Below are 17966 nucleotides of genomic sequence, written 5' to 3'. Positions count from 1 at the left end.
CCCTGGGCTCCTCTGGAGGGTAGGAAAGAGGAGGGAGGGGAGGGGCAGGGGGAGCGGGGAAGGAGCGGGCCGCCCCTGTCCAGGCTTGTTCACCAGTGTTAATGAAAGCTGCCTGGCGTCTGGCACATTGAACATGATGTGGACATAGGCACAGCCAGCAGCGTCCTATGGAAACGTCCTGAGGGTATGAGGAGCTGGTTCCCGGGAACCACGAGGAGTCACTGGATGTTAGGTAACCTGGTGATGAATGCAGCCACCCTCACACCTCTTCAGTAACCCACTTTCTACCTGGAAAGCAGCAGAGCATTATAGTTCTGCCGTCCTAATCCCACTGCTGGGGGATCACACCGGTTTAGCCTTCACTCCAGCTCGCTATACCGTATCTGAAAGAGCTGGACAAAGCTGTTATTGTTGGGGTAAGAGGCAGCCCCAGCCTCTGATACATTAACTCTTGACATTTTGCGTCTGCCGTCAGAGAAGATCCTTAAGACAGAGATTACTAAGGTGATGCTCCCTTGTAGTTAAGTGAAACAGCTCAATTCTCTGGTTGTTCAGGGCCGGCAGGAGAGGGGAGATCAGTGTGGACTGGGTAGTGTGACCAGGAAAACCTCTGTGGAGCTGATGGGCCTGTGTTGGTTCTGAAGGTACAGGGTTTGGAATGTAGGAAAGGAGGGATTGCATTTCAGGTAAGGAAAAAGGAACTGGGCAGCAGGCAGGGAGCTGAGTTGTGGGCGGTGGTGCAGAGGGTAGTCTGGTTGGAGCAGAGGGGTTTGCTGCATAGATCTTGAGGGGCATCCACAGCTTGAACATCACGGTGTGGGCAGTAGGGAGCTGCCCCTCTTTTTTTACATAGGGGAGTGACATGCTGAAATAGCTTGAGGGAAGCCGGGGTGGGCTGGTGTGCTGGTCCTCTCTCTGAGATCTGGTTGGAAATGTATTCTTCTTGATCAATTGTCAAGGAGGTGAGAGGCAAGGGAAAACAGCTAGAGGATGGGGGCTAAAGTCTGAAAACAAATGCAACACCGCTGGAGCCCGAGGAGGCGTGCGACCTTGCTCAAGTTTGTTTTCTGCCCCCTGGGCAGTGTCTGAGTAACTGTTCGGCAAGAATGCCTTGCCAAGGTCTCTGCGGGCTGGACCGAGGCTCCCGCTCATGGTGGCCCAAGGGTTGCTGACATATTTAGAGCTCTTAACAAAGGGACTTGTTTCCCCTGGCTCTGCTCCCAAGGAAGAAGGGTTCTCATATTTGCTGTCCACTGTGACAGAAGCACAACCAGCAGAAGAGGGGTCCAGGCTGGGTTCTACACTGCCCATCGCCCGCTAGGTCAACCGCTAACTCCTCAGTGGGGCAGGCGGTTACCAACTCAGCAGCTTTATTATCATTGACAGCCCTCCTCCGTGCTTGGCCGCTCAGCCCTGCATGCTGAGTGAAGTTATTCTATCCATTTGGACTTTTCCTGCCTTGCACTCACCTCCAGTCTGTCTCCTGACCCCTGGTACCCCTGTTCACTCCCCAGCAGCATCTTGTTCTTACCCCTCCTGCCCTCGTGGTTACCTCCCTGTATCTGTTCCTCCTTCCAATTCCGCCTTAGTGATGGGCCCTCCCCATATTGTCCATCCTTACAGACTTTCTCCATTCAACCTCCCATGGCATCTGCTGACCCCCAGGCCGTTCCTTCAGGACTTGACTCTTCACTTCTCTGTAAGCTCCCTGAGGTTAGCATAGTCATTTCATCTTTCATTCTATTGCTCACAGCCCCAGCACATGAAAAGGGATTCACAAATACTTATTGAATGAGTGGAGAGAAAAAGTGGTTGCTGAGGGGGGTGGGAAACCACAACGTATTTCCCAAATTACTCAATATTGTCACTTGAGAGCATGATAGTAATGTGAGGAAGACTCTGGCATTTCCCATGGCTTTTGATGACTTCGGTACCAAAAAAATGGAATGTAGCTTCCTAAACATGCATGAATATCTATCTCACTTCACATCATAGTATGAGGAGGCAGAAATGAACAAAGCAGGAACTTAACTTTGACCATGTAAACAGGCTGAAAATTGTGGTTCTAAAGGAGAGAAAGGGTCTTGGGTTCTCTCTGGGTTCCTTTCTCTGTCTTTCCTTTTTTTTTTTTTTTTCTTTTTTGGTCTTTGCTCTCTCCTTTCTATAAACAGGGAGGCTAGAAGGGGTATGGAATCAGAGAAGGAATGAGAGAACCTGTGCCTCCCCCCAACCCCGACCGTTGCTGTTCTGAAATACTTTAAATACCAGGCACCACAAGTTCTGGTGTCAAATTGGGATTAGTAAGGCAGATCCTGTGGGTATTTCACTATTAACATATGATCAGGCATCAGTTCTGATTAGAAGTCTGAACAAAAAAAATTTTCTTTAAATTAAAGTGTCTAAAATAAAGAGGAGAGAACTGACCCTTAAAATCATGTTCTGTACTTGAGTTCTGCCTGACCACTGTCTGTTCCAGTTTGGGGCTTTTTAAGTTTTTTTTTTTTTCAGCCAGAATGTCTGACGACACTGCCAGGGGAATTTCTGCCCCCTCCTTCCTGAATATACCCAGCGCTGGCCCCTGAGGCGGCCCAGTTCTGTTTTCTCATGACACAGTGATTATTTTTGGCATTGTGCATATTTTCTCTAATGTTATTACCTCCCCCCGCCACCCCTACCGCCCCCGCCTTGGTTGCCTTTTGAGGAGCAATCATTTGGGCAACTCAGTGTAGAGCAGGGGCTTAATTTTAGTTCTGTGTAGTAGGAGGGGAAGTAGAGGGGCGAAAGGACTTCTCCTTTGCCTCCTCTGCAGCACCGCAGCGCCCCCAGCCCCGATGGTATCAGTGCAGAGGTCCCGGCCCCCCCTGCTCATGAGAGAGCCTGCTTTCAGCAGGCTCTGGGCTCCCCATTCATACCCTCTGCCAGCAAGATTTGAGGGACTATGTCGAGGTGACGCTGGGGGCCGCACCTCAGGGATGGCATCTTAATGACTTGACTTGGCGGGCGTCAGAGCAGCCCCATTCAGAGCGAGTTCACTCCCTGAGCAGTTGGCTCGCTCGGCCTCTGATCATAGATGTTCTCTTGTTCACACTGCATGAGGAAATGGAGATTTCCAAGTGGGAAGCAGCCTTCCCAGTGCTTTAACTCTTCCCTGAAGGGGAGAGGAGCCACGGAGAACAAAACACAGTTTAGGCTGGCCCAGCTGCAGCTCCCGGGAGAGGAGCAAGGCCCAGGAGTGGGGATGGAGGCCAAGACAGCCGGGATCACTTTCTTTCCTCCCTGCGAGGGAAACGAGATAAGTAAAGGGCACACTTGAATTGTCCTTAAAAGTCGAGTAGCAGCTATTTACTTAATTTGTCTGCCGTGGTCCAAGGTTCCCTGAAGGATGCACTGAAGTAGATGATGTTGTGTCTGTGCCCTACCCCCAAGGCACTTTCTTACAGTCTAGTTATAGCAGCAGGAGATTTGTGTAGAAAAGCCAGCAAGACTGGGAAACCTTTAAGGAGGGCCAGTGAGAAATGTAGGTGGGAGGTGCCTTGGAGGAGGGAAGGAGAGTGGCCAGGGAAGTGTCTGGGGGAGTAGGACTGGAACTGCCCCCCAAGGGATGGAGTTTTAAGAGACAAGAAGGGATGAGATGATAATGGTGAAGATGTGAAGGAGCAGAGGAACTCCAAAGTAGGGCTTGGTGAAATCCTATCAAGAAACAGAAAAAGTCAGATGCTTCCTGGCAGAAGAGGAAACCTGACTTGTTAGACTTCAGGTGACTATGGATGGATAAGGATGGCATCTCTGGGTACCACTGACCCAGCCAGACGTTGGCATCTCCCTCACGTCCTTGGTCTCCAGGTCTCATGTGTCCCTGGGTCTCTTTCTGTTTAAATTGTGGACACAGACAGTAGAATTAGCATCGTCTGGGAGATGGTTAGAAAGGTAGAACCTCAGACCCCAGCCCAGACCTGCGAGTCAAAAGCTGCACTGTAAGAGGATCCGGGGGCGCTTTGTGGGCAGAGCCAGGTTTGGGAAGTGCTGGTCTGTGTGACTCCACGGGCAGCTGTCAGCAGCACTAGTTCAGACCTCAACTCTGATTCAGAGAGTTGGGGAAACACACAAACATCTTGAAGTGTCTCTGCACTAGGGCTCTTCTTAGATGGAAATCTTTAATTGTAATTAAGAATTGGGTTAGAATTTTCATGAATGGTCTAGAACAGTAAGCAATTTTGAAGAATTCACAGAATGGAAATAATTTCAGCGGTTTTTATCTAATGTCTCCAGTTCCTCCCACTCTGTACTATGTATGCGTTGGAGCACACCAGAGGAGCAGACGGTGGGTCCTTTCCCTCCAGAATGGGTGTTCTAGTGAGGAGACAAAAGCTACAGAAGTGAAGTGAGTGGAGGACAACACAGGGCCTGATAGTGCAATGCAGGGGCTCTGAACTGGGAGGCGGAGAGGTCAACATAAGTGAGGCCTTCCTGGAGAAAATGGACCTGGGGCGGTCCTGCAGGATGAGTGCGATTAGACAAACCTACGGATGAAGAGCATGTCCTCCAGGAAAGGTGTGGGGAGTAGAAGAGAAGGGCTAGGGCTTAGCCTCTATGGGGACAGTAAGCTGCTTCCCGCTCCCTCCAGGGTAAGTGCTTGCCTCCTGCTAGGGAATCATTTTACATCTGGGTCAGGGTTTGTTTTTGTTTTTTTTCTTTATCCCTCTACTGTGCAATTTCTCTATCAGTTCTTTTAGTTGAAGGCAGTGTAGTAGGAACAGGATGGCTGCCTAGGCAGAATGGCTGGAGCCAAACCACAGACTGTACTGTTGGAAGCTTGTGGGATTCAGAGGAAGTAGGCTGCTGACAGAGAGAAGCCCTAGGGAAAACCCTTGATCAGATCTGGTACTAGCTTGGTTGTGGGGCAACACCCTCACGCCCAGGGAAATGGCACCAAGGAAAAGCGTTTAGCAAGAGTGGAATGTGTAACCTGTGTGTGTGTAGAAAGCCAGGGAAAGTGTTAGTTGCTCAGTTGTGGTTTGACTGTTTGCAACCCCGTGGGCTGTAGCCTGCAAGGCTTCTCTGTCCATAGGATTTCCCAGGCAAGGGTACTGGAGTGGGTTGCCATTTCCTTCTCCAAGGGATCTTTCCAACCCAGGGATTGAACCCAGGGTTTCCACATTACAGGCAGATAGGTTCTTTACCATCTGAGCCACCAAGGAAGCCCTAGTCTTTTCTGGTGTCTGTAGATGCTGATAGCAAAGTAGGAACTTTTTTTCTTTGTGAAACAGACATCTCCAAGCAGAGAAGGGGGATCTTAGTGGGCCTGGTTGGTTATTGTGGGACTGGTGAGACTGACCTAAGACAAGAGGGTGAACCTGATGTTCCCTCTGCTGCATCCCGACCAAGACTCATCACATTAAATATCATTAGAGGGCTTCACCCCAGTACAGCTAAACCTTCTGAACCCGTGAGTGGGATCTTCCTGTGAGCATTCTGGGGAAGGTTGCCCGATTGCCATCAACAGCACAGTGTGGGATTTGGGGTCAGATGGTAGGTCTGAGTGCTGACTCCATTGCTGGGTGACAGAGGGCATGTCACTAACATCCTTGGAGTCTGTTTCCTCGTGTGTGAAATGGGGCTGATACATACCTACCTCATCAGCTTGTTTCAGGATTAAATCAGAGGCAGGGCGGTGAGAGTTCTTTATCAAGGGACAGGTGTTGCATGTGGTCCTTTCTTAGCAGCGGCAGCAGCCCCTCAGCTTGCTGGGATTAATTAGTCCCCCAGCTGGAGTCTGCACGGTGCAGTAGGGCAGGCGTGAGTGGGCATCGGAGGCCGGCGAGACCAGTAGGGAGCCAGGCAGATGCTCTGTGCCTGCTCACTTTCCTCCCTCCTTACGGGGAGTCCTCTCTCGGTGCACGGGCCATGATGCGATCAGGGCAGGCAGAAATGACACCTTATTCTTACACTGGGGCTGAGTTCCTACTGACCAACAGGAGTAGCCATCTTTGCAGAACTGGATTCTCCAGTTTCAGTTCAATTAGTCATCCCTCTTCAGATGTTTTAACCTGGGCATGGCATGAGGGAAAGAGGAAGCCTGAGAGAGCTGGTCAGAGGACAGGGAAAGTTGCTGAGACAGTGTGCACACCCCGCTGTCCTTCTCTGGCTGTCTCCCTGTGATAGCACCTGCTCTGGGGCTGTGCATTCAGTAATGGCAGCCGTGGTCTTGAAGATGCTGCTCCCGAACTCACCTCTTCAACTTCCACAGGTGATCATGGGGAGAAAGTCATGGGGAGCTGGTAGCAAGCTGGATATGTGCCATCTTATATCATAAAAATATATATATAAATTAAAAGGCAACACCTGATAGAAAGGTAGTTATGATAGTGTCATTTATAACAACTAGAAATTAGAAGCCATACTCTGAGCAACAGTCCAGCACATTGTGATCCACCCATACAGTATGACATTGCTGGCTGTTAGGATTATCCTTAGAGAGTTCTCTAAAATGTGATAAAATGTTAAGTAACAAGCCATGTATCCAAATTTTTTCCTCTGTACTTTTTGTGTTTGCAAAATTGCCTGCACTAAGTGTGCAATACCCTTACTTCCACCAAAGCCTTTTAAAAAAGTGGTATCTTAAACTAGGTTATGTGATGGTAATGCATAATGAAGGTCTGTTTCCAGTTGTGTGAACCATCAAGTGCTTCTTGGCAATGGGCTCTCTTAGGTGTCCTGGAAAAAGTCAGAGCTCAGGGCTTTGGTTCCAGCTCCACACATTCCAGTACCTTTCTGAGCCTCTATTTTCCTCATCTGTAAAATGGGAATAACAGTACCTGCTCTTTGCACACTGCTGGGTGAGATTTACGGATTAATGTATAAAGTGTGCTGTAAGCTATAATGAGTGATACCAGTGCAGTGTGTTGAATAGAGAATGACGCTAAGTCTTGGGCTTCGTGAAGCTGAGCATAGAGCTGTTACTCCTGTGCATGCATGCTTTTCCCCGCTGGGCTGCGGACTGCACATGTCCTCAGAAGACGTGAGGAGCTGGGTTATCTGGAGCCCCAGACGGGCTGTACCTACGGAGCTGCTTGGTAATTGGGTCTGCTGCTCTCTTCCCCAAGGCTGCCTGGGGCCTAGGAGGCCACCAGATAAGCATCTTCAGTGGGCCCTGAGCAAATCTCACCATTAGAGGGCCATACTGGGTGGGCCCCAGACATTACTGTCAGTACTGAATGCAGTCCAGGCCCTGTCTTCCCAGGCACAGACCATCAGAGGGGTCAGGCAGCCTGGGGGCTTAGCCTCAAGAAAGGGGTGGTGGGGAGGTTGAGAAGTGAGATACTTCCAGGATCCCTCCTTAAGGGCAGGGCTGAGTGAAGATATCTGTTGCCTCTCCAGCCCTCCTCTCTTCTTTGTATCCCTTCTTTCAGGGCTTTTGATGCCCCAGTCTGGAGTATTAGTCTTATCTCCCAGCTGGCCTGTGCTCTCTTTCAGGACAGAGGCCAGTCGTCTCCCTGAGGCACGCATATTGCAGGGTGAATAGTGCCTTCCACCCTTGTAAAGTTCCGTCTGATCTGCCCAGTTTCTACTGAATTTGCTTGTTTAATTTCTTCTGTTTCACCTGGATAATTTTGATGCCTTTTCCTCCCCTATATAATATATAACTTATGTAATAGAGTCCCCTACACTTCACTACTGCCTCTAGGCAAACATCAGAACACATCCAGAAAGCTGGTCACACCCCCCTCTTCTAAAGCATTTTTGCCACTCCTTTGGAACTGCCTTCAGAGCCAAAGACCATTCTTTTCAATACCTTTAATTGTGGCAAGGCCTTATCTTTGAGGGCATATTTTATTCTTTCAAACAACTGAGATCCATCTACAGCCAAGTCTGGTGACTAAAAGGGGTGGCTAAACAGGATAATACTGTTTGCAGTTTGAAATGAAGTTAGTTCTCTGAAGTATTATGATGGATTTGTGTGGCTCTGAGGTCCTTTCTAAAAGACCTCCTAAAATACTTAGTGCAGTGATCATTTCGGGCTTCCTAGGTAGCTCAGTGATAAATAATTCACCTTCCAATGCAGGAGATGTGGGTTCGATCCCTGGGTTGGGAAGATCCCTGGAGGAGGAAATGGCAACCCACTCCAGTATTCTTGCCTGGAAAATCACATGGACAGAGGAGTCTGGTGGGCTACAGTCCTTGGGGTCACAAAGAGTTGGACACCATTTAGCAACTAAACAACAACAACAAATGGCCATTTCACTAGAATAAAGTTTGTGCCTTCTCCTCAGGTGGCAGTATTGGAGGGTTGTTGCCTTGTTTGTAGCCTCGATTCAAATCTGTCTCCTTATTTTCACCTCCCTCTTTTGGTCAGTTTTACCTCTGGGGCACTGATGGTCACATGAGCTCCTAGATAAAATAACTTTGGTTTACAATGGTGACCTCAGATTTGTTGTACATAATGAGTGTGGACACAGTCCATGATAGGAGAAGAGATGTGGTTAGGTTTAAGTACATCTGCATTTATTTCAGTCCTCCAAAGACCCGTGATCACAGGCTCAGAAATCTGTTAATAGGCCCTCCAAGTGATTCTCCTGCAGGCTAAAGTTGAGATCCACTGCTCTACAAAATTGGGACCAGTACCACTGCATAATGTAAGGATCAGAGGAGAATGTTTATGAAATACACCTAGCCCCGGAGCTGAATAAATATCAGTTTCCTTTTTTTCTTTTTCTTCCACCCCCACCCCCCCAAAAAAAAGCCTTTTTATTTTTAAAGCTCACTGCTTTGCAGTGGTGGTTCCCAGCCCTAGCTGCAGAGGAGAATCACAGGGGAAGCTTGTGATGCTTCCCTGATGCCAGGTCAGGCATCCATTTTTTGAGGCTTCTCCAGTGATTGCCATGAGCAGCCAAGATTGAGTAGCACCAGCTTTGGTTCTGCTCTGATTTAATCCATGAAGCCGTCAACCCCTCGGTGTAGGGCAGCCACTCCTGGGTGGGATCCTGATTGCTGGGATCTGGAGCGCATTCCTCCCTTCAGGCACCCCCTCGTGCAGCAGCAGTGAGCCTCAGTGAAGGGACACCCTCCCCATTGCATTTGACCTTTGTTTCATCCATTTACAGCCTCCTGCAAATTGGTACCAGCTTAGAATTTCACCACCAGCCAATAGACTGATCCAAGCTGGCTTAATTAGCTTCAGTCTCTCTCTCCCCCTAACCTGCTAAAAATCCATTCTGCCTCTAAGCCATCTAACCTTACAGGGAACAGGTGTATTGTTTTGATACCCTGATGGCCTACAGGCATTAGTCATGGGAACCCTAATCATGCTAAAGGTCAGGAGACTATGGCTCATTAAACAACCAACCCCCTTGGTGTAGAGGGTGACATCTCCGGGGCCCCAGGCCAGGCTGACCAAGAGCTAATAATGGTTCCATTACTGACTTAAGTAGGGATCCCCAAGCCAGGCTTAGAGCAATGACTCCAAAGTTAGAGACTTTTTAAGAAAATGAAGCTCTGGGCAAAGAGGTTTTTCCCTGTTTAACTTGTAGCATGGACCTGCTGAAGCTGTAGGACAGTCATCTTTGTTTTATCTTTTGATTGGCCGCCTGGTTGTGTCCCTTAGTTGACATCTGAATGTTTCAGAATTTGAGATTCTAACTTGGAAAGAGTATACATTTGTGTATATGAAAATGTCCCCCCAAAGAGAGAGATGCCATTTGTTCTCCAGCTGCAGCGTGAAGAGAGACATTCATGTAGGCTGGACCTGCCGCTTCTACAGAGCACCACGGAGCCACTTCTGATAGCCCTGCACCAGACTCTCAGCCCTAAGTGATGCAGCCTGCATCCTGCCCCAATTCCCCTTCTTCCTACTCACACTCCTTTTGAGCTCTGGCCACCTGATGTGAAGAGTTGGCACATTAGAGAAGACCCTGAGGCTGGGGAAGATTAAAGACAGGAGGAGAAAGGGGTGACAGAGGATGAGATGGTTGGATGGCATCACTGACTCAATGGACGTGAATTTAAGAAAACTATGGGAGATAGTGAAGGACAGGGAAGCATGGTGTGCTGCAGTCAGGGGACGCAATGAGTCAAACACAACTTAGCGACTGAACAACAATTGGTTCTTAATCCTGCTCCTAAGGTTCCAGGTCTTTTTCCAAGGTGAGTGGGATGCTCACCTAAGGCAGCCTCTCTTCCCACCCCACCAAAGAATCTTTATGTCACTGTGTCTTTTCCACATCATCCCCCTCCTCCTTCCTGTAGTGTACATGGACATCCAGTTGGTCGGAAAATACCTAACACAGCCTGGTCCGTATTGAAAGTAGACAGCAAATAGAAGCTTCCTTGCTGCCAGTGGAAAAACTTTGACCTTGAACCCAGAACTAGGTTTGAGACCATGTCTTTTAGCAAGTCACTTCATCTGTCTACATCTCCACTTCTTCCTCTATTAAATGGGGATGGGGATTTCTATTTCTCAGGGATTTTATGAGACTCACATGAGATAACATGTAAAAAAAAAAAAAAAAGTGCTTTATACACCCCTCAAATACTGTGAGCGTATTGCCATTTGTACTTCTAGGATCAGCTGGAATCCTGCCTCCCTGGGTAGCCTGCCTTGACCTTGCTTGTTGCCACCAGCTTGTTTCTTATCTTAACCACCTATTGTGCTTTTTGTCTGTATTTATTTGTCTGGTTAATGGGGATGTTTCAAGTTGACACCCCAATCAGACTGTATATTCCTTGAGAACAAGGAATGTGCATCTCAGCCACAAGGTCCAGAAGGGAGCTCAGTAAACACTTCTGGGTCTGCATGAGGACACAGTTAACCAGGGCCATGTTCAAGTTATAGATTCCATATACCACGTATTGTACAGGACCGCCCCATGGTCACAGGAAGGCCACCAAGAAGGATAAGAGCAGGGACTTTGTAGAAAGAGAAACCGGAGTGAGAAATACATTTCTGATGATCTGGAAAACTTAGATAAAATATATTTTTACTAAAAAATAAATAAACCAGAGAATTGTAATGTGCCATGTCTAGAATTATCATTAAAAAAAAAAAATCTGGTCTTTGCAGTGAATTCTAGGACCCATCTAGGGAGAGAAAATAAGGCATATGTACTTTAGGACATGAAGCCTCGTTGACCTAAGAAGGACCAGCAACATGACCCAACAAACTGGTCAAAATCAGCCTGACCAACAAATGAAGCCCTGACACAGTGGTGACTTGGCGACAAGCAGCTGTAGGGCTAAAGTCTGACTTCGACTAGTGCTCAGATTAGCCTGGCAGTGGGATCATTAACATCAGCCATGGTGGAGAGCCTTCTAGTACTCCCATCCCATCTATACTCATCTCACTGGATCCTGACAAAGAAGACAGGAGAAGGCTCCCATTTCACAGATGAGGCCATCAGGGCACTGAGAATGCATTTTCTTGTTCAACATCAGATAGCAAAACAAATGGGTTACCAGTGTATTAAAACCAGTATTAATACAGTGTATTAACCAGTGTATTAAAACCAGTCCTCCTAACTTCCCGTCCCCTGGTCTGTTGGCTTGAGAGGCCCAACCTGTGGGTGATGGAGTGAGGTCATCTGGGTGCATCAGTTGGGTCAAGGCAGGTCTTACCTTCACATTTAGCTGTAATTCTTCGTGTTGCTGATTCAATGATGGCAGGGCTACACATGTTTGTCTGTTCTTCCAAGAGTCAAAATTAGACAGATATCTCTGGGATGTGTCAAAGTTAACTAGATAATCCAATTAAAGTCATGCTGGTCCCAGAGCACTACTGTAAAAACAGGGTACCTGAAGTAGAGCTCAGACATTTAAACCAAGAGTCTGAGTGAGATTCTCAACCTTTCTTTTTCTCAGTGTTAAGACTTTGCTGTTTATTTTTGCTAAAGCCACTATCTCCTACCATTAAGCAGTAGAAAGAGTATGTTTTGGACTGGGAAGAGATGGGTTCTAGTCCTAGCCCTGCTGCTAATTAGCTGAACTGTTCTAGGTTAGTAACTTAACCTGACCAGGCCTCAGTTTCCAGATCTGTGAAATGGGGACAACAGCAGTGCCTGCCTTGCCCATCTCACATGCAGATGGAATTAGACAGGGAGCACCTACGTGTCTCAGGACTTCTATGTATCTGCTCACTGACTGTACCATCTCCAGGGGCTTATACAGGCACTAGCTTGTGACCTTGAGAAGTTAAATGTGATGTCTGAGTCTCAGTTCCCACATGTGTAAATCATGCTCACAATGCCTCCCATAACTGTCCCACTAAGAGGATTATAATGAGGTACTATATGTAAGGTTCTCAGTGCAGCATCCAACACAAAAGTGTCAGTAAACATTTGTGCAGCCAAGGGAACACAGTAGGAGCCAAATCTCAAAGGCCATTGCCGGACAGAGCGCCAACTCCAGACAACCTTTTCTTTCCCTGGCTCTTCCTCGCTGTCTGCTCTTCCACTTCAAGGAAAGGGTGATGGCAAAGGGAAGCACTGTGTGTGCAGATCTTGGCATGAAGGTCACAGCCTGTGCTGGTGTCTGTTTCACTCAGGAGACCTTCTCTTGTTGCTGTTGTTGTTTAGTTGCTAAGTAGTGTCCAGTGCTTTTTGCTACCCCTGGACTGTAGCCCACCAGGTTCCTCTGTCCATGGGATTTTCCAGGCAAGAATGCTGGAGTGGGTTGCCATTTCCTTCTTCAGGGGATCGTCCCAACCCAGGGATCAAACCCACATCTCCTACATTGGCAGGCGGATTCTTTACCACTGAGCCACCAGGAAAGCCCAGGCTTTCTCTAGAGGCTCCTAATGGTTGGTCATGTGTTGATGATGCTTTTTTCAGAAAGCGTGAACATAGGTGCTGGAGAGTGGAATCAATGTCCTAAAGATACCGGCTCTCCTTTACCTGCTGTCATGACACACAGGTGCAGTGGGTACAGTCACAGCATCCTGTCTCTTTCCCACCCTCCCTTCCTGGGTCAGGACGCCTACAAACCTTGACCAGCTGCTTGTGCTCCACAGTCAGAGGTCAGGATTTAAAGGCAAATGGGAGGGACTCGTATACAAACTGCCACTACTGGCTGGAGCAACAGCAGGATGATCCTATGGGCAGGCTCTGAGGGATGGGTGTGAGGGTGGGCAGGGTGCTAGGCCCAGAGGTGTAACAGCTGAAAGTCAGCGTGGGGGAGGGAGGGTGGTGAGGAGGAAGCAGGTTTGGTAAAGGAAACAGAAAATAGATAGGGCAAGAAAAACAATCCCACCCATTTCACAATTTTTCAGAAGGTTCTTCCAGACCTTCGAGAGCTGCTGGAGTTTCTTCTTGCATCCTGAATCTGCAATGCTTAATCCATCCAAGGAGCTGCATGTTCTGTTTTTTTTAAAGTAAAGCATGTTGTAAAGTCAAAACAGTCTGCCCCAAATCTTGAGGGGTTTGAGAGATGGCGTCCCCAAATCTTGAGGGGTTTGAGAGATGGTGTGTCAACATTTGGGGAACCCCCAAAATATTGATTTTTTTTTTCTGTCCAGATAACAGGGTGCAAAGCCAAACAAAAGGAGAAGTAACCTTTGGTTTTAGAACTCTCAGGAGAAAGGATAGACAGAGCAAGCCGGAGCTGGTTGGGTGAGGCCGTGAGAGCTATGAGTGTCATTGGACACTTGTTTATTAAACAAGCAATATAGGTATTTTATAGAAACATAAGAAAATATGGATAAGCACTTAATAAAACATCTCCCTTACCTCACTGACCTGACACTGTGAACATTTTTGAAGATGGGGAGGCAGGACATCGTTGGTGGGTACGAGCCTAGATGCCTGGTGTAGGGTCCCACTTCCCTACCTAGAGGCTGTCTTAGAGGCTGCAGGTGAATTATGGCAGTCCCCCCCTTATCCGTGGTTTCACTTTCTGCGATTTCAGTTCCGCACAGTCAACCCCAGGATGAAAATATTGAATGGAAAATTCTAGAAATAAACAATTCATAAGTTTTCCGTCTCATGCCATTCTGAGTAGCATGATGAAATCTCCTGCTGTCCCACCCAGGACATGAATCATTCCTTTGTCCAGTGTATTTGTGCCGTATATGCTACCTGCCCATTAGTCTAGGGAAAAACAGTACATGGAGGGTTCCAGGACTGTTGGTGGTTTCAGGCATCCACTGGGGATCCTGGAATGAATCCTGTGAATAAAGGAGGGACTATGATACTTGACCTCTATAGACTCATTTCCTCATCTGTAAATTAGGGATAATAATAACTACTTCCAAGGGTAGTTGTGAGAATTAAAGAAGCCAGTCCAGTAGTGCTTAACATAATCCCTGGAATATAGTAAGCACCATATACAGGGCAGCTGTGAGAATAATAATCATTAGTATTTTATTATATTTCTAGATTTTTCCTATATAAGAAATGTTATGTATAATACATATATTTCCGTGAAGATAGGATTCTGCTGTACTCTTTTGTAACATTTTTACTCTCATGCTTATCTTTTCATGGACAATTTTGTTATTACTATTAGCTAACACTGCTTTATCATTGAGATAGACCTGGCATTAAAGATTTTCCATATGTTATCACATTTAGTCCTCAACATTAACTCTGTGGGGCAAGTACTGTATTATCATTTTACAGATGAGAAAACTGAGGCTAATCAGTTTAAATAATACAAATGTACAGAGCTGGCGAGTGGACCTTTCTCCTGCAAGGAGAAGAGAGATGAGACTGACTGGAAGCCTATGCTGGTAGATCAGAGAGGAATCGTGTCTGTGCTTGGTCCTTTTTAATCCTTGGCAGGTGTGTGCTTTGGGACATCAGACTGATAGGTGTCCGTCTGGTTGACGGCTCCTGGGCTCTAGTGGCGTTTTCCATTTTTGTGATGGAAATCACTGATATGAAATGGAATCTAAGGCCCAGTACTGGGCTTAGTTGTTCAAGCATTTTACCCAGAAGCAGTTCTTCATCTTGTTCTCCAGAGGCTTTGACACAGCCATCTAAGCCACTGGCCACAGCTTCCTTACACTTCCCTGTCTGTCCTTGGCGTTCACCTTAGTCCCCAAATAGCCCCAGGCATTGCCAGTGGACTGACTTAACCAGCAAGTCTTTGCTCAGACTTCACCCACTGGAAGCCCTGGTGTGGACTCCATGGCGTGCGGGATGGGAGGGCTGCTGAGAAGACACGAGATGCACACGGGCAGAGCTCTTTGCCCCCTGTGGCTCAGGTGACCGATGTGAGCCCACATCAGCTCAGCGGGGGAGTCTGGCCATGCCTTGGATGGGGGAGTCCTGAGGGTGTCCAAGACCGGGGGTGTGATGGAATGGCATTGAGGTTCTGGAGACTAACCCCTGTCTCTCAACGCAGGAGCAGCTCAGAGAGGAGGAAGGAGAAGTCCCGAGATGCAGCCAGGTGCCGGCGGAGCAAGGAAACAGAGGTCTTCTACGAGCTGGCGCACGAGCTGCCCCTGCCGCACAGCGTGAGCTCACACCTGGACAAGGCCTCCATCATGCGGCTGGCCATCAGTTTCCTGCGCACGCACAAGCTCCTGTCCTCCGGTGAGGCCGCGAACCCTGGGCTCCCCGCCTCCCCCATGTTCTCACACACAGGAGCCTGAGTTGGAAAGCCACAGGCACAGAGGGAGGGTTTTCCTCCCCAGGAACCCCCACTCTGCACACCTTCCACTCACAGCAATGCCATCATTAGCACTTAGTTCTCTTTTGTTGACCCTCTTTCCAGTAGTGGCCTTGGCGGTGATTACAGTCATGGGCTGAAGCCCTGGGCCACTGAGGGGACACGGAGGGCTGGGGGGGTGAGAGCCGCTGGTGCTGGCTCCCAGTTACCATGCCCGCGGCTGGCAGATCCAGTTTCCAGTCCAGGCTGGATGAATCCTTTAGGGAACATCTTAGTGTGTGTCTGCCGGCCAGCTTCTCCAGAAGGCAGAGGCGTGCCCCTATGACCCTTCCCTCTTACTAGCCAGGATGCCAGGCAGATTATTCAGTGTCTGTGCCCTTCGGTTCCTCATCCATAAAAGGGGTTAGAATACTTATTGCTCGGGGTATCTTTAAGAATAAACTGAGATAATGTCTGTGAAGCACAGGCCCGGCCACACTGGGGAGCCCCGGACAGATAACCATCTCCCCTCAGAACCCACGAATTCTCACCTTCCCTGCTATCTCTGCAAGTCTCAAGGTCACAAAACTTTTTTCCCCCCTGCTCAGAGTTCACCTTCTTCAGAATACCATTTCCTGTTAGTCCTGACCAGAAGGAGGAGGCCTGGGGCTTCTGCCAATATCAGATCTGACAGATAGAGAGTCAGCCCTTTCTAGTCTGCCAGTTGTGTAAGGAAACTGGGCAGGGGGCCGCGCCCCTCCGCGCCCACCACCCCCACCCGGCCGTGGCTCTGTCAGCGGCCGCGTCCGAGGTGGTGAGCAGAGCGGGGCGGCAGGGGGAGTTCTCTCATGCTTGGGTTTCAGTTTTCCCGAGTGAGCCGTGTACCTTGGAGCGGAGTAGACTCTGCCATCCTGTTATGCAGCGGCTATTCTGGGAAGGAAACCCAGAACAGAGGGAATCCAGTGTGAGGCAGGGAGGCTGGAGCGCCATGTGCTATTCTGGGCCCGGGAGCACAGGAAGGATATGGGGGGAAGACTTTCAGAAAATAGGATGACAGCGCAGTGGGTCCAGGGGTTGGAGGGCTAACCCTGGCCTGAAAATCTAAAGCATCTCAGAAAAGAGCAGACAGGAGGGAGAGAACCCAGGGGGAAAACTTCCTCTAAAAATACTTTGAAAGAAACAGTGCAAGGCGATGGCAGGCGTGGTGTCATAGATGCTACAGAGAAAGGGAACCATGGGCTGAAGTGTAAGAAAGGCCTGGAGATGCCATCACAGGGCATGGATGTACCTCTTTCCTTTAAAGAAGCATGTCCTCTAGGACAGGTGAGGGCAGTGTCTGGCCGTATTGGAATCATCTTTCCATTTGCACAGAACAGGGAGTGGAGGACTCAAGGGCTAAACAAAGACCCCTTCCCCACACCCAGAAGCATCTCGTCTTCCCTGTTCCAGTACTTGAAGTTCCACTCTGAGACACTAAATGAAATTCCACTTTTAGACACTGATTTCTTTGGGTTCATCACTACTTCCTTTCACCACCATCACCCCTGTTCCTCCACCAACAGGGGTCCCCAAAAGGAGTAATACATTAATCCTGAGACAGCTCTCTGATTGAATTTGGGCTTGGAGGATGTTTCTGCTCATTTCACGGATGATTAGAAGTGAGGCACAGAAAAGTTAACTTTGCTGCAAAGTCACACATTTAGCACCTGGAGCTCAAGTCCTCTTGAATCCAATCCTCAATCCAGGAGGGCAGAAGCATTCTGCAGACTTGGTCGTCATCGCCTGAAGATGTGGATGGGGCCTGGTGACTGGGGAGAAAGGGGGTCTCCCTTGGTGGGGAAGCAAAGTTAAACGGAGGCGTGGGGGGCTGGTCCTAAGCAGTGGGGTCCGTAGGAGGTCCTTACACACTCAGTGACTATTTCTACGCTTGCTCTTGGTGCACGGCCCTGGGTTTCCAAGCTCTCCCGTGCATAGCCACCCCCTCCTCAGTGTTCAGGGTTGACTTGGACAGGACACGTATCAGAGGCTGTGAGCATGTCTGCCTGCGTGTGTGCTGGCGAGAGCCCCCTGTGGGCCAGACACACCTGGGGAGATGGGACCAGGGTGGCCACAGCAAGACCTCACATATCCCTGCCCAGGGCCTGTTGCAAGTTGTGGACACAAAGTGCCTGCCCTCTGGCTGGGCTTTTTCCGGGACCCACCAGAGCACTCAGCATGTCAGCATGATCCCCTCGGTCCCAAGGAAAGAAATGACAGAAATGGATAAAAAGTGTCCACATTTGGTCATCTGATCTGGGTGTCCTTGAAGGAGCAGTTCTCATAAAACATGCATCAGCCGGGGGAGGAGGTGATGGATGGCTCTCTGTGCCCCCTCTTCCACATTGCTGCCG

The 17966-nt window shown here is 48.8% G+C and overlaps 1 protein-coding gene across 1 annotated transcript in view; it reads left to right on the top strand.

The window, feature by feature from the left end:
* Positions 1-17966, top strand: part of EPAS1 (endothelial PAS domain protein 1) — a 92114-nt gene that overhangs the window by 36001 nt on the left and 38147 nt on the right. Inside the window, exon 2 of the mRNA XM_061155484.1 lies at positions 15331-15521. Within this exon, the coding sequence (XP_061011467.1) occupies positions 15331-15521 (191 nt within the window). The remainder of the gene's footprint in view (positions 1-15330; positions 15522-17966) is intronic.

This window comes from Dama dama, chromosome 11 (assembly GCF_033118175.1).
Source record: "Dama dama isolate Ldn47 chromosome 11, ASM3311817v1, whole genome shotgun sequence".
NCBI classification, from domain to species: Eukaryota; Metazoa; Chordata; class Mammalia; order Artiodactyla; family Cervidae; genus Dama; species Dama dama.
This window is presented reverse-complemented; position numbering and strand designations above follow the sequence as displayed.